The sequence below is a fragment of the Emys orbicularis genome, chromosome 6 (genome assembly GCF_028017835.1).
Source record: "Emys orbicularis isolate rEmyOrb1 chromosome 6, rEmyOrb1.hap1, whole genome shotgun sequence".
Taxonomy (NCBI): Eukaryota; Metazoa; Chordata; order Testudines; family Emydidae; genus Emys; species Emys orbicularis.
This window is the reverse complement of record NC_088688.1, coordinates 95,444,538-95,459,278: the sequence shown is the minus strand read 5'-3', so window position 1 is coordinate 95,459,278 and position 14,741 is coordinate 95,444,538. Positions and strand designations below refer to the sequence as shown.

Here is a 14,741-nt window from a genome sequence, read left to right as displayed (position 1 = left end):
AGCATGTGACTCAAGGCTGGTTGTACCGCCCAGTGCACACTCACTACAAGAGAGCAAAACCTGGGATAACTGCTTAGACATGCTAAATTTCCATCTAAACCCAGAAGAGTGTAGGTTGAATTGAATATACTCAATTTCATTCCTTTCTGAAATAAAGTATATACATATTTTAGAAGTATGAAATAATGAGAGAGACAGTCCAGAAAAGCTTTAACGCTACAGAAAATAAGTATGATTACAATAAGTAGAACTTAAAACAAAAGAATTAGCAACTGCTGGACCACCTGTCTGTATTCTCAGGGCTGATCCTGCAGCTCCTGGTTTTTCCCTTGCCCTGCTTCCAGCGCTCATCAAACTACTGGGTACCTCACATTACAAGGACCAAAAGTCTCCAAAGGTTTCCATCACTTCTGTCCCCTTCCAACAGCCATAACCACACTCAACCACACTTCCAGCTTTCATGGACATGGCAAAGTGAGCACCTCAACCTGGACCATACGATTTTCCTGAAGGACACCAGAATCTGGTAGATTGTGTTTGGGATTTTCAAAAGTACCAAGTGACTTAGGAGCACAACTCCCATTGACTTTCAAAAACCTTGCCCTATGTAAACATTTCTGGTGAAATGTTCTTAAGAACAAATGCTTCCATCCAGTTGAAGACAAACTGTGGTTGACCCAACTGTGTAAATGAGAAGAACTTTCACAAATGTTATCACACAACAAGACCATACACACTCCTGAAGGGAAAAAAATCTGAATGTCATTTTTTCCAGATCCTACTGAGTTCAGTCACAATATCAGAACACAGCAAGTAAGATTAAAACAAATGAAGTTCCTCTGTGGAGCAAAAAACCAAGATCTATTGCTGTTGCATCAGACTTCAGCATGAACACTGCTGCTCACCAGAAATCTATTTTACCATCCCCAGAGCAGCTTTTTCACTAATGGTCCAGTAGATGGAGAGCTTGCACTTCCCCCTACTGGACGCAGCAGGGTGTGTATACTAGAATACATATCCTGTTACAGGATTTTAATTGGGTAGGTAGGGGGGGGAAGTGTGCAGTTCGTAACATACTATTTAAATCTTAGGGCTCATCTTCACAGGAAAATGAACTGGTATAGCTACTGAGGCTCCCCATGTGGACACTATTCCAAAATAAAAGTGACTTTATTCCAGCATAATTACTGCTCTCACAAAATGGAATAATTATTCCAGGGAAAAAATGACTCATTCTGGAATAATATCCATGAAAGGAGTTATTCTGCAATAGATATTCTGGGCAATTTCCCTGTATAGAAAAGCCCTTACACTGATCCAGTAAAGGGAAGACAAGATGTCCCATCTACTAAAATAGAAATCTGTTTGATAGGATTTCTGGAGAGGGCTGAGGTTATGCTTCCCAGAACAATGAGGGAGTAATAAAGGAGTTTTTATAGGTGGCCGGCTGAGTTCCTGCTGAATTGATGATTGAAATAGTGCTAGGATTTTATTCTGTTGTTAATGATGTGTGACAGTGCCTGAAGTTTTATACAGGCAATGGATTTCCCTCCATCCCCCTGAACTCCCACATTGCCCCCCAGTGGTCAAATAGTTGCCAATTTAGTCATTTTCCAACACCTCCTTTTCCCCCCGTCGATTTGAACACCCCATCTAATTTCAATTCCTGGTGAAGACTCTGGCATCTTTTATTATTTGAATCTAAATAAATAAAATAGACTAGGCTCACTGGGGACAGTGAGGAGGGTTTCCGTTGGAAAAGTGTAATGGAAATAAGTATCCCCTCTACAAAAAGAGCTTCCCTGTTAAAACAGAGAAATGTGTAATTTCCATTTCTTCCAAAGAGTGACATTTTAAAATGTAATACAGTCCCAGCTAAAATCTGAATTCTGTGAGGTTGCAGCAGTAAATTATTATTTTGATTTCTGTGTACTGCATCTTTAGATTTCTAGGAGTCTGCTGTCTAGAGACGGCAGCTGCAATTTTATGAAGCAGAAAAATTTTGCATGTTACAGAGAAGACACACACAGTGCTCTTTCATAGAGACTTTACTTTTGTTCTTTTGTTGTTTTCCTTAACCTGATATAACAGTTTTCTCAGAAAAATACATTTTACTCATTAGATTGAGAGAAACATAAGCTCCATCTAGATATACAAACACACAGTAAACTTTCAAATGAGACCATAAAAAGCAATGTTTGCTGGAGCCATCAAAGATCTCATCATACTTTTCATAACCATAGCAAATCACCTCACCCTATTAGCAGCCAGAGTTCCCTGCACTGACTGATTACCAACCTCTCATCCTAGAGGTGCTTGCATTTCTGTGCTATTGTGTGTCTGTTACCTTTTGATTCCAAAGTGTAAATATGCCACACTCATTTTGGTTCAAGATGGCCCAAGCCTCCTTTTTTATATTCTTGTCACGCCTCTCTTTGCTAAAGGTAATGAGGGACACAGTATAAAGGATTTGCGACATTTAGATGTAGTTTTCATTCTCTGTTTCATCCTCTAACACTGTTTTTTTGTGGTCATTTCTTTCTGTCCACCCAGGGGCAGATTAGGGTTTTGTGGGGCCTCTGGGCTAGAGCAAGTGGGGGCCTCTCCCCACCTCTTCTGCCTGCAGTTCGCCCTCTGCCCCATTCCTGCTGTGGAAATGGGGTCGGGATGCGGGGGCTTGCCCTGCTCCACCCGCCCATTGGTCACTGTGCCCACCTTAGGCTTGGTCTACACGATTTATTTCAGTATAATTATTTTACTCAAGGTTTGAAAAATCCACTGCCTTCAGCGACGTAGTTATATTGACCTTAATCCCTCTTGTAGACAGTGCTATGTCGGCGGGAGAGTGTCTCCTGCTGAGATAGCTACCGCCTCTCGGGAAGGTGGATTTATGAAGCCGACGGGAGAGCTGCACCGATGTACATTGGTAGTGTAGCGCTTCCCTGAGATCTTCAGTAAATTCCAATCCGTGACTGAGAAATGTTGGTTTCTCTCTGCTTGAGATGGATCAATGAATTCCTGTAGATGAAGTGTCCTCTCGTCATTGTTAGCACTTGCACTAGTCAAGCAGAATGTGTAAATAATGAGCTTGTCAACAATGTTCAAGTTAATGAACCGGCACTTTACAAGACACAGCTGAAGTTAAATGCATCAGATTAGTAGTAATGGAGAATGATTTCAGCAGTTCTGAATTGATGGTTTCTGCAGCTGCTGGAGGGGTGGTTTTCCTACTCCGTAGTGCTAGACAGACCTCACAATGGCTTAAGTAGTTAGAAGTTTCTAAGCATTTTCAAATTGCTTTCATGTTACCCTTGAATGTAAATTGAACAGTGACTGTACTACAGCAGTTAGTATTAACACCTCTTTGGTTTTGCCTTTAATAAACAAATCCAGTAATAACCCCTACAAAATGGGTGTGTTTCATAAAAGTAAGGCCCAGATTTGTAAAGGTATGTAGGCCTTTCTGTATGCAGTGTTGCACTGCTTTAGTGATTTTGGAACCTACATATTTTCAAAAGGGATCTAGGCACTTAGGAGTCTAAATCACTTCAGATTTAGACTCCTTAGTGCCTAGATCCCTTTTGAAAATATTTAGGTTTCTAAATCAGTTATGTGTTATTATACCGAGTGCAATTCCTAAATACCTTTAAAAATCTGTGCTTAAATATGATTTTAAAAAATAGCAATTAAGATAATTTTCTTTTTAAACTATTTTTCAGGAGATTAAACCTGAGTTTTATTCGTCAGTGGACTTACATGCTACAAGTTGCCGAAGTTTTGACATTTCACTAGTAGAGTCATAGAAAGATCTATATTAAGGTTTGTTTGTTTGTTTGTTTGTACTAACCAGGTTAAAAGTTGGCCTATCTACATAATGTAACACGGTTTTCTTCATTTGGATTAACTCCCATACCATACATATAGCACATCAGGCACAATATGTTTCTTTTAAATTGTATGGACCAAAGCATTGTGATATATTTGTACCTGTTTGAACTGCTGTCAAATACTTTCAAGTCTGCTTATATGGCTTTTTCCTGCTGGTACTCAGCTGAATAGAGATGGTTTGGATAAAACACTAATATATGCATGCCTTCACCCAAAATTTGAAAGGAATTTTTTGTAAGGTTTAAACAAGTTTTAAAATGAGAAGGGAGGGGAGGGGAGGAGAATGGTTTCAGTTGTTCCCTTCCTCTGCATTTTCTGGTTCTAACTCGCTGTGAAAGTATCTATATGCTGAAAGGTTTCAGAGGGATAGCCGTGTTAGTCTGTATCAGCAAAAACAACAAGTAGTACTTGTGGCACCTTAGAGACTAACAAATTTATTTGGGCATAAGCTTTTGTGGGCTAAAACCCACTTCATCAGATGCATGGAGTGGAAAATACAGTAGGAAGATATATATATATACACACAGTACATGAAAAGATGGGAGTTGCCTTACCAAAGGGGAGTCAGTTCTAACGAGACAATTCAATTAAAGTGGGCATCATAGGACCTAACCACATCAGCCACACCATCAGGGGCTTGTTTACCTGCACATCTACCAATGTGATATATGCCATCATGTGCCAGCATGCCCCTCTGCCATGTACATTGGCCAAACTGGACAGTCTCTACAGAAAAGAATAAATGGACACAAATCAGACGTCAAGAATTGTAACATTCAAAAACCAGTTGGAAAACACTTCAACCTCCCTGGTCACTCAATAACAGACTTAAAAGTGGCAATTCTTCCACAAAAAAACTTCAAAAACAGACTCCAACAAGGAACTGCAGAACTGGAATTAATTTGCAAACTGGACACCATCAAATTAGGCCTGAATAAAGACTGGGCGTGGATGGGTCACTAAAAAACTAAAAACTAATTTCCCTATGCTAATTTCCCCCTAGTGCAGGGGTAGGCAACCTATGGCACGCGAGCTGATTTTCAGTGGCACTCACACTGCCCGGGTCCTGGCCACTGGTCCGGGGGGCTCTGCATTTTAATTTAATTTTAAATGAAGCTTCTTAAACATTTTTAAAACCTTATTTACTTTACATACAACAATAGTTTAGTTATATATTATAGACTTATAGAAAGACCTTCTAAAAACGTTAAAATGTATTACTGGCACGCGAAACCCTAAATTAGAGTGAATAAATGAAGACTCGGCACACCACTTCTGAAAGGTTGCTGACCCCTGCACTAGTGTTACTCACACTTTCTTGTCAACTGTTTGAAATGGGCCATCCTGATTACCACTATAAAAGTGATTTTTCCTTCTGTTGATAATAGCCCACTTTAATTGAATTGTCTCATTAGAACTGACCCTCCACTTGGTAAGGCAACTCCCATCTTTTCATGTTCTGTGTATATATATATATCTTCCTACTATATTTTCCACTCCATGCATCTGATGAAGTGGGTTTTAGCCCACAAAAGCTTATGCCCAAATAAATTTGTTAGTCTCTAAGGTGCCACAAGTACTCCTCGTTGTAAATGTTGAAAGGCTGTTATTGAATTCCCAGACCAATCTTGCTAGAAAGCTTAATCTCATGAGATCTGACCATAAAGTAGAGCAGAGGCAATTAGAGGTGAGGATTTTCAAATTAAGAAACCTAAGAATTGCCAGGCTGGATCAGGCCTGTGGTCTGATTAGTGCAGTATTCTGTCTCTGACAGTGCCCAGTATCAGAGGATTCAGAGAAAGGTACAAGAAATCTCATATTAGGCAGATGTGGGATAATCCACTCTCCCATTAAAAGTTTGTCTATGCAGGGAAATTACTGGAATAGATATTCTGGAACAGCAATAGCAGAATAGTTTATTAATTCCCCCATGTACACTAGCCCTACTCTCCTTTTATTCCCTGATAGTTAGAAATTAAACTCTGAAACATGAGGTTTAACCTCTCTTCCAAAAATTGGTTAGTGTTTATAACAACTCTGGATATTCATAGATTATAAAACTACGGGATCATATAAACCATTTGATCATCTAGTTTGACCTCCTGTGTAACACAGCCTGAATTAAATCCTGTTTGAACTGCAGCATCTCTTTTAGAGAAACCATCCAATTTTTATTTTAAAATTCCCAGTGATGGAGAATCCACCACAAGCCTTGGTAAATTGTTCCAACAGTTAATTACCCTCACTGTTAATAATTTGCACATTAGTTCCACTCTGAATTTGTCTAGCTTCAACTTCTAGCTATTGGATCCTGTTATACTTTTGCCTAGGGTTACCATATTTCCACAAGCAAAAAAGAGGACACTGGGGGGGGGGGGGAGGAGCCCCGCTCTAGCCCCGCCCCTGCCCCGCCCCCATCCACTCCCTCCCACTTCCCACCCCCTGATTGCCCCCCTCAGAACCCCCAACCCCCCCCTCCTGGGACCCCTGCCACTAACTGCCCCCTAGGACCCCACCCCCTATCTAAGCCGCCCTGCTTCTTGTCCCCTGACTGCCCCCTCCTGAGAACCCCCTACGACCCTACCTGTCCCCTGACTGCCCCGACCCTTATCCATACTCCCACCCCATATTCACACCCCCACCCCCAGACAGACCCCCGGGGACTCCCATGCCCTATCCAACTGCTCCCCGCCCCCTGACAGGACCCCCAGAACTCCTGACCCATCCAACCCCCTCTGCTACCTGCCTGCCTCGACCCCTCTCCACACCCCTGCCCCCCTGACAGCCCCCCCAGAACCCCAGACCCATCTAACCCCCCCTGCTCCCTGTCCCTGACTGTCCCAACCCCTCTCCACACCCCTGCCCCCCTGACAGCCCCCCCCAGAACCCCCGACCTATGTAACCCCCCCGCTCCCTGTCCCTGACTGTCCCAACCCCTCTCCACACCCCTGCCCCCCTGACAGCCCCCCCAAACTCCTGACTCATCCAACCCCCCCTGCTCCCTGTCCCTACCCCTCTCCACACCCCTGCCCCCCTGACAGCCCCCCCAGAACCCCAGACCCATCTAACCCCCCCTGCTCCCTGTCCCTGACTGTCCCAACCCCTCTCCACACCCCTGCCCCCCTGACAGCCCCCCCCCCAAACTCCCAACCCATCCAACCCCCCCTCCCTGTCCCCTGACCAGGGCCGGCTTTAAAGAGCCCAGGAATTGGGCTGCACTCCGGCCGGGGTTGCGGGGCTTGGGGCCGGGCCGGAGGTGCTGGGCCGGCGCGCTCGGCCGGAACCAGGGCCGGTGCTGCTGGGGCCCGAGCCGGGCCCGGGCCGGCGCTGCTGGGGCCCGGGCCGGGCCGGGGGTGCTCGGCCGGCGCGCTCGGCTGGAACCAGGGCTGGCGCTGCTGGGGCCCGAGCCGGGCCGGCGCTGCTGGGGCCCGGGCCGTGCCGCGGGTGCTCGGCCGGCGCGCTCGGCTGGAACCAGGGCTGGCGCTGCTGGGGCCAGAGCCGGGCCGGCGCCGCTGGGGCCCGAGCCGGCGCCGCTGGGGCCCGAGCCGGGCCGGGCCGGGGGTGCTCGGCCGGAACTGGAATCGCCGCCCTGGGGCCGGAACCGGGGCCGGAGCTGCTGGGGCCCGAGCTGGGCTGGAGCCGCTGGGGCCGCCGCTCGGGCCGGAGGGAGCCGCTTGGCCAGGGCCGCGCCTCCCCGGAGCTCTCCTCCTCGCGCCCCCACCGCCCCAGCTTACCTGCTGCTGCCTCCCGCTTGCCCCTGCTTCTTTTCAGACTTCCCGCGAAGATCTGATTCGCAGGAAGCAGGGGAGGGGGAGGAGCAGGTGGGCGGAGCGTTCAGGGGAGCGGAGGAGGGGGAAGACAGCTGCGGGGCCGGACAGCGTGGTAAGGCTGCAGGGGATGGGGGGAGCCGGGAAGGGGCTTTGGGTGCCCAGCGGTGCTTGGCCGCCGCTTTTCTGTCTATAAATAGCCGACCGGGGGAAATCCCGGACATTTTTAGATTTTTAAAAATCCCCCCCGGACGGCTATTTATAGACCGAAAAGCCGGTCATGTCCGGGGAAATCCGGACATATGGTAGCCCTACTTTTGCCTGCTAGATTGATAGCAGAGGACTGTTCAAATTTTGTTTCTGTAACAGGGTTCACACTGTGCCCCTGAGTATTCAGCCCCTGGGCCTCCCTCTTCAATGAATCAGGGACACTTCAGTCTAATGCAACACCCATGCTCTTTATTCTCAAAAGGTTTCCCACCACCAGTTCCCAACTATATACAGGCTTCACAGCTACTTTGCCTACAACAGGGCTGGCCAGCACCAGACTACAAGGAGCCCACTATTCACAGCCAGGCTATTCACTCAGCCTCAATCCATTCCCCTTGATTTGGGCTGGAGTGGCAGGAGATGATTAAGGGCTTCTCAACCAGCACCCTGCCACAGTTTCTCATGTAGGTACTTAAAGACCAATCAAGTTATTCTTGTTATCCTTATGTGTCTTGTTCCTTTGTAAATCTTGTGAAGCTTTTGGCCTCAGTAACATCCCACAATAATGAATTCCACATTAACACTTGAGAAGCTTCTTACAGTCCTGGGTGAATCTTTGTGCCCCCTTCCCCCCCCCCGATGGACAGTTACCAATCTGCTCTATTGGACCCCACCTTTGGATACTTCTAAGTGAGGCTACGTTTTAGTCACCGGTATTTTTAGTAAAAGTCATGCACAGGGCACAGGCAGTAAACAAAAATTCACGGCGCATGATCTGTCCATGACTTGTACTATATACCCCTAACTAAAACTTGGGCAGGGGGCTGCGGATGCTCTGGGGGGCGGTGGCCCAGGACCCCCACTGGTGCTCGGGGGGGGGAGGATCTAGCGGTGGTGTTTGGCCCAGGACCCGTTCTGGTGCTGGGGAAGGGGGCTAGCGCGGGCTGCAACCGCAGGGGCTCAGGGGAGGCAGGCAGTGGTGTGCGGCCCAGGCCTCCTGCTGGCACTAGGGGGAGCTAGGCAGCAGCGCACAGCCTGGGCCTCCTGCTGGTGCTTGGGGGGGAGAAGGGTTGGCGGGGCTGGCAGGCTCCCTACTCAGCTACATGGGTCGCTGAAGCTCCTAGGGGGAGGGAAGGCCACGGGGGGTCTGCCTGCTGCCCCCGCCACTAGCTCCAGCTCCGCAACTCCCATTGGCTGGGAACCGCAGCCAGTGGGAGCTGTGGGGGTGGTGCCTGCAAGCAGGGACAGTGTGCAGAGCTCCCTGGCTCCTCCGCTTCGGTCAGGAGCTGCAGGGACATGCCAGCTGCTTCAGAGTCCCCCTCCTCCAGCTAAGCGCCACCCCGCACCCCAACCCAGTCCTGAGTCCCCTCCCATACTCAAACTGTTGCTGCTGCTGGCCTAGGGGCTGCCCTAGTGTTTGGGCAGCCCCTGAGCCAACCGCATCGGCCACTGCAAAATTCACGGAGATCATGTAAAGTCACGGAATCCGTGACCAACATGCAGCCTTACTTCTAAGTTCTCTGACTTTGTGTAGTGACTGATTGCTGCTTCTAACTCTGGCTCACTCAGGGTACGTCGACACTACAAAATTATGTAGACCTAAGTTACATCGACGTACAGCCATCACAATGATTAAATCGCTTTTGCATGTCCACACTTCGCTCCTTGTGTTGGTGGTGCGCATCCTCACACCCAGCACTTGCATGAATGCAGAGAGCTGTGCACTGTGGGTGGCAACTTGCACAGTGGGATAGGAGGGTGTTTTGGGGATGGTTTGCAATACCACGTTGGGCAAACGCACACAGGGGTGACTGCAAATATGATTTCAATGTCCCATAATGCAGTTTTCTCCATCCCATAATTTTATCTGCATCCCATAATGTTTCATGCCTCTTTTCAAAAAGCCCTGCGCTCCCGCCATCTCTGAGAAGCATGGATCCTGCACAGCTCTGTGCTATTGTGATGAGCATTGCGAGCACAGGGCAATATTTGCGGAGCTGCCAGAGGAGCCACAGGGAACATGATTCTTTGGAGGCTAGATTGCTGTGGGACAGATCAAAACAATTCAAGGTCGTTGTTGGCATTTACGGAGCAGCTGCAGACAGTGGAGTGCCAGTTCTGGCTGTGAGAAACAAGCACTGACTGGTGAGATTGCATTGTTATGCAGGTTTGCAATGATGAGCAGTGGCTGCAGAACTTTCGAATGCGCAAGGCCACATTCCTGGATCTGTGTGCAGAGCTCACTGCAGCCCTCCAGTGCAACGACACCAGAATGAGATCTGCACTGACAGTGGAGAAGTAAGCGGTGAACGCTGTGTGGATGCTTGCAACAGCAGATTGCTGCCAATCAGTCGGGAATCAATGTGGAATTGGGAAACCTACAGTGGGGGTTGCTGTGATGCAAATGTGCAGGGCCATTAATTATATTCTGCTATGAAGGACTGTGACTCGGCAACGTGCAGGACATAGTGCATGGTTTTGCAGCAATGGGGCACCTGAATTGCAGTGGGGCGATAGATGGCACGCACGCATCTCCCTATTTTGACACCAGACCATCTTGCCTCAGAATACATCACCAGAAAGGGCTACTTTTCTATGATATTGCAAGCACTAGTGGATCACTGGAGACATTTTACCGACATCAATGTTGGCTGGTCAAGGAAGGTGCATGATGTTCGCATCTTTAAGAACACAGGCCTGTTCAGAAAGCTGCAATCGGGGAGTTTTTTCCAGACCAGAGGATTACTATTGGGGATGTTGAAATGCCAATAGTGATCCTAGGAGACCCAGCCTACCCTTTACTCCCATGGCTCATGAAGCCGTACACAGGCCACCTCGATAGCAGCAAGGAGCACTTCAACTAGAGGCTCAGTAGGTGCAGAATACAGTTACCCCCTTGGAGCTCTGGTCCACCCCAACCAATGTCCCATTTCCAGTCATGGCCATTCCTGATGCTTCAGAGGAAGGAAATTAAAAAACCTCCCAAAACATATTGAGGGGACCAGGAGGGAAGGGAATCTCTTCCTGACCCTGGCTGGCTAAAACCCTGAAGTATGAACTTTAGAAACATAAGAAACTCATGGGCGGCGGGTATCAAAGGCAGGGGAAGGCTCAGCCTACCCAAACTGCAGGTGTGGCCCCACCTATACTTCACCCCCAGACCCCCTCCTGCTTCCTGCCGGGGGCCTGCATCTCTTTTTTCCCCATGTGGCCGAGCCCTGGGCCAGTGGCACCTGAACCGTGGGGGAAGGGGGGCCATAGCCCTCCCACTTTTTGAAAGTGGACTGGCCTGACCCATCCAGTTTTCACCAGGACAGACCCCACCCCCTACCAGGCCAGAGTGGAGCCCGGGCAGCTGTGGGGAACCGCAGTGGACCCTCCATGTGCCTGGGGTGCAGGGGGCTAAGAGCAGCCCCCAGCCCAGTCCCTGCTCCCAAAGCTCCCCGCCCACCCAGGGCAGGTGGGGGTTCCGCAACTTCATACCGGCTCCCCACAGCTGCCCGCGCAGCTCTTCCCGAGCCGATTCTGGCTGGGGTGGGGCCTCGGAGTCGCAGCTTGGCCATGTTAAGAGCTGCACAGGCAGTTGTGAGGCGCCACGGAGTTGCGGACCCTGCATCTGCCCCGGGTGGAGGAAGGGAGGGGCAGGACCCCAGGCAGAATGGGTGAGCTAGCCAGGGGCTAGCCTACGTAAGCCTGCCGGTCACCCACCGCCCATGGACAAACTGGAGAAGAGACCAGGGGCTGTTGGGCCCTGCCCCCTACCATCACAAGTAATCCCATTATACAGTGCACTCAAATTCATCCAGCTCTCTTTTGCAACTAATTAAAGTTGTTTGACCCCACAGGTGCTGTTCCAGAACCTCACCCCCATGATGGTTAGAAACCGTCTTCTAATTTCCAACCTGAATTTGTTCATGGCCAGTTTATATCCATATGTTCTTATACCAATATTGTTGTTTAGCTTAAGTAGCTCTTCATCCTCCCTGGTATTTTCTTCCTTCCCCCCCCACTATCTAGAGAGAGCAATCATAACTCCTCTCAGCCTTCTTTTTGCTAGACTAAACAAGCCAAGCTCCTCCTGTCATTTCTCATCAAATAGGCCCTCTAGTCTCCTGATTATCCTAGTAGCTCTTCTCCGCACCCGTTCCAGTTTAAATTAATTTTTCTTAAATACCCTTAGATCTTTGTCCAGCCCATGCTTTGCTGCACATTGAGCTACCCACATTTGCCATCCTTGCTAGTCAACTACACTTCTCTCCAAATCTTCCCATTTCAAGTTGAGGTGCTTGATGTCATTCAGAACTGTTCGTTTCCATGTTAATTGCAGTCTTCCTCTCTTTCTTCTTGTGTTTTCTGGCTTCCATTCAAGGGCGGTATTTGGTAAGCATTCTTTTTCCATTCTCAGCACATATCCCAGCCACTGATGTCTTCTTTTCTAGATTATTTGTGAGAGGGTGCCTTGTCCAGACATTTTTCTGACTTCATTTGTCTTCCTGTCTATATATTATTCCCAATATTCTTCTCAGACATTTGTGATGAAATGCATCCAGCTTTTGCATCTCTTTCTTGGTAAGTTGCCATGTCTCACTGCTATATGTTGTGATGGCGATAACAATTGCTTTGTACACATTCAGTTTTGTCTTGAGGGAGATGTTTTTGAGTCTTCCAAATTCAGCCTTTGCCTTCCCGATTCTTTTTATTTCCTCGGAACTAGTGCCATCTTGGCTCATGGTACTTCCAAGATATGTAAAATTGTCCACCTTCTCGAGTTTCTCTTCTTCAATTTTGATTTCTGTCCCTATAATCCCCATTAACATAACTTTACATTGTATCTCAAACCTATCTTCTCCATTACTTCTTTTAGTTGGTTTGTGCATTTTTGTAGTCCGTTGGCATCTTCACTGATAAGAGCGATGTTGTCAGCAAAGTCTAGATCAAATAGCCTTGAATTGTTCCATTTTAGGCCATTTGTATCTCTGTTGCATTGTTTTAATCCATAGTCGATGACTAGCATAAACAAAAAGGGAGACAGGACACACCCTTGCCTTACACCTGTCTTGATGCTGAATGGCTTACTCAATCCATTTTCCATTTTAATGCAGCATTTTGAGTTGGTGTAGAATGTTTCTTAAACATAGGTGACTGGAATTGTACACAGTGTTCCAAATGAGGTCTTATCAGTGCTTTGTACAACAGCATTTATACTTCTCTATCTCTATTGGAAATGCCTCACCTAATATATCCTAGGATCGCATATGTCTTTTTCACAGGTGGCTCAGTCATCCTGTGATCAGCTCACATGCCCAGTATCTCTCTCCTTCTCTGTCATTTCCAACTGATGAGCCCCCAGTTTGCAGTAGAAATTTTTACTATTAGACCCTAAGTTCATGGCCTTGTACTTTGTACTATTGAATTTCATCCCATTTCTGTCACTCATTTTCAGGGTCATCCAGATCTTCCTGTGTAATACTCCAATCTTCCTCTGTATTGACAATTTCTCCCAACTTTGTATCAGCAGCAGATTTCATTAGTACACTCCTACTTTTTGTGCCAAGGTCACTAAAAAAATATTAAACAAGCTTTTTTCCCCAAGATTGATCCTTGAAGAACTCCACTAGTAACCTCCTTCCAGTCCGATAATTCACCTTTCAGCATAACTGAGTGCCTTCTCCCCTTTAGCCTGTTCCTTATCCATCTTACAATGCTTGTACTGATCTGCCTCTTCCCTAATTTCACTAAATAATTTCCTCTGTGGTACTGTGACAAATGCTTTGCTGAAGTCCAAGAATATTAGATCTACTGCACTTCCCTTACCTGAAAAAAATCAGTTATTTTCTCAAAGAAAGAAATCATGTTAGTCTGGTGTGATCAACCTACCTTTTTTAAACGTGTGTTGCATTACATTCCCTTTACCATTTATGTCTGTGAATTATTCTTTCCTTCACAATTTGTTCTAAAGGAGAAGATTATTCACCTTGTGCAGTAACTGAGGTTCTTCACTTATCTTTGTCCACACTAAGGGCAAAATCATTAACTAACAAAGTTAAACAAAATTGTTTTTTCCCTAGTATAGAAAGCAAATTTCATCGGTGAAATTGTCTAAATTTATCACAAGAAAGGGAGAAGAGGAGTCTTATTTAGCTACCCTCTCTGCAATTCTTTGAAATTATACTGTGGTGAGTGTGTTTGGGAATGAAATTGATGTTCTATACTTCAGACCAGATTTTCAGAAGTATCCACCTGCAGTGTTACAAACTACAGCTGCTTTGTGCATGCAAATATAATAGTTACATTCTATCAATTTGTGTATGCAAGTATAGTTCATATGCACAAAACTGAGTTCTGAATGTGCAAAGTCACTCACTAAAGGTTGAGTGCACAAAATTCCAAAGTAATTGCAGAGACTGGGTTGTGTTCTAATGAAGGATAAACTAATTTATTGAGTGGATAAGTGACTAAAAGCAGGAATGAATGAATGAAGAGGCAACCAATTGTATATGCCAGTTGTCTGTATTGAGACAGTCTTGTTTAGCTAATATCTGAAAGCTAAAATAATGTTTTGAAGGTTCGTTCTCTCTCTCTCTCTCTCTCTCTCTGTGAGAGTGAATTTATAATTCAAGATTTTTGGAATGAGTTTCCTTCATTAAACATTGCAATTATTGTTACTTGGATTTCTCATCATTTCTTTTACCCCCTTCAGAACAAAGAACCAAAGTCAGTCTTTTCATTTATAATTTATAATACCATTTGCCTTTTATATGCTGAACACAAAGTGTTCACAAAAATAGCTTCAGATCAGCAAAGTAAGTATGAAATTAAAAGACTACTTACCAAAAGCCAGCCAATAATGTCTGGCTCTAATATCACACGCATCTT

The 14,741-nt window shown here is 46.6% G+C and overlaps 1 protein-coding gene across 1 annotated transcript in view; it reads right to left on the bottom strand.

Moving 5' to 3' along the window:
• Window positions 1–4,177: 4,177 nt before the first annotated feature.
• The window catches only part of PIP5K1B (phosphatidylinositol-4-phosphate 5-kinase type 1 beta), a 133,119-nt gene continuing 122,555 nt past the window's right edge, over window positions 4,178–14,741 (bottom strand). The window contains exons 14-17 of the mRNA XM_065405907.1: window positions 13,566–13,679; window positions 12,705–12,872; window positions 12,454–12,663; window positions 4,178–4,236 (exon numbers count right to left, since the gene is read on the bottom strand). Coding sequence (XP_065261979.1) covers window positions 4,178–4,236; window positions 12,454–12,663; window positions 12,705–12,872; window positions 13,566–13,679 — 551 coding nt within the window. The remainder of the gene's footprint in view (window positions 4,237–12,453; window positions 12,664–12,704; window positions 12,873–13,565; window positions 13,680–14,741) is intronic.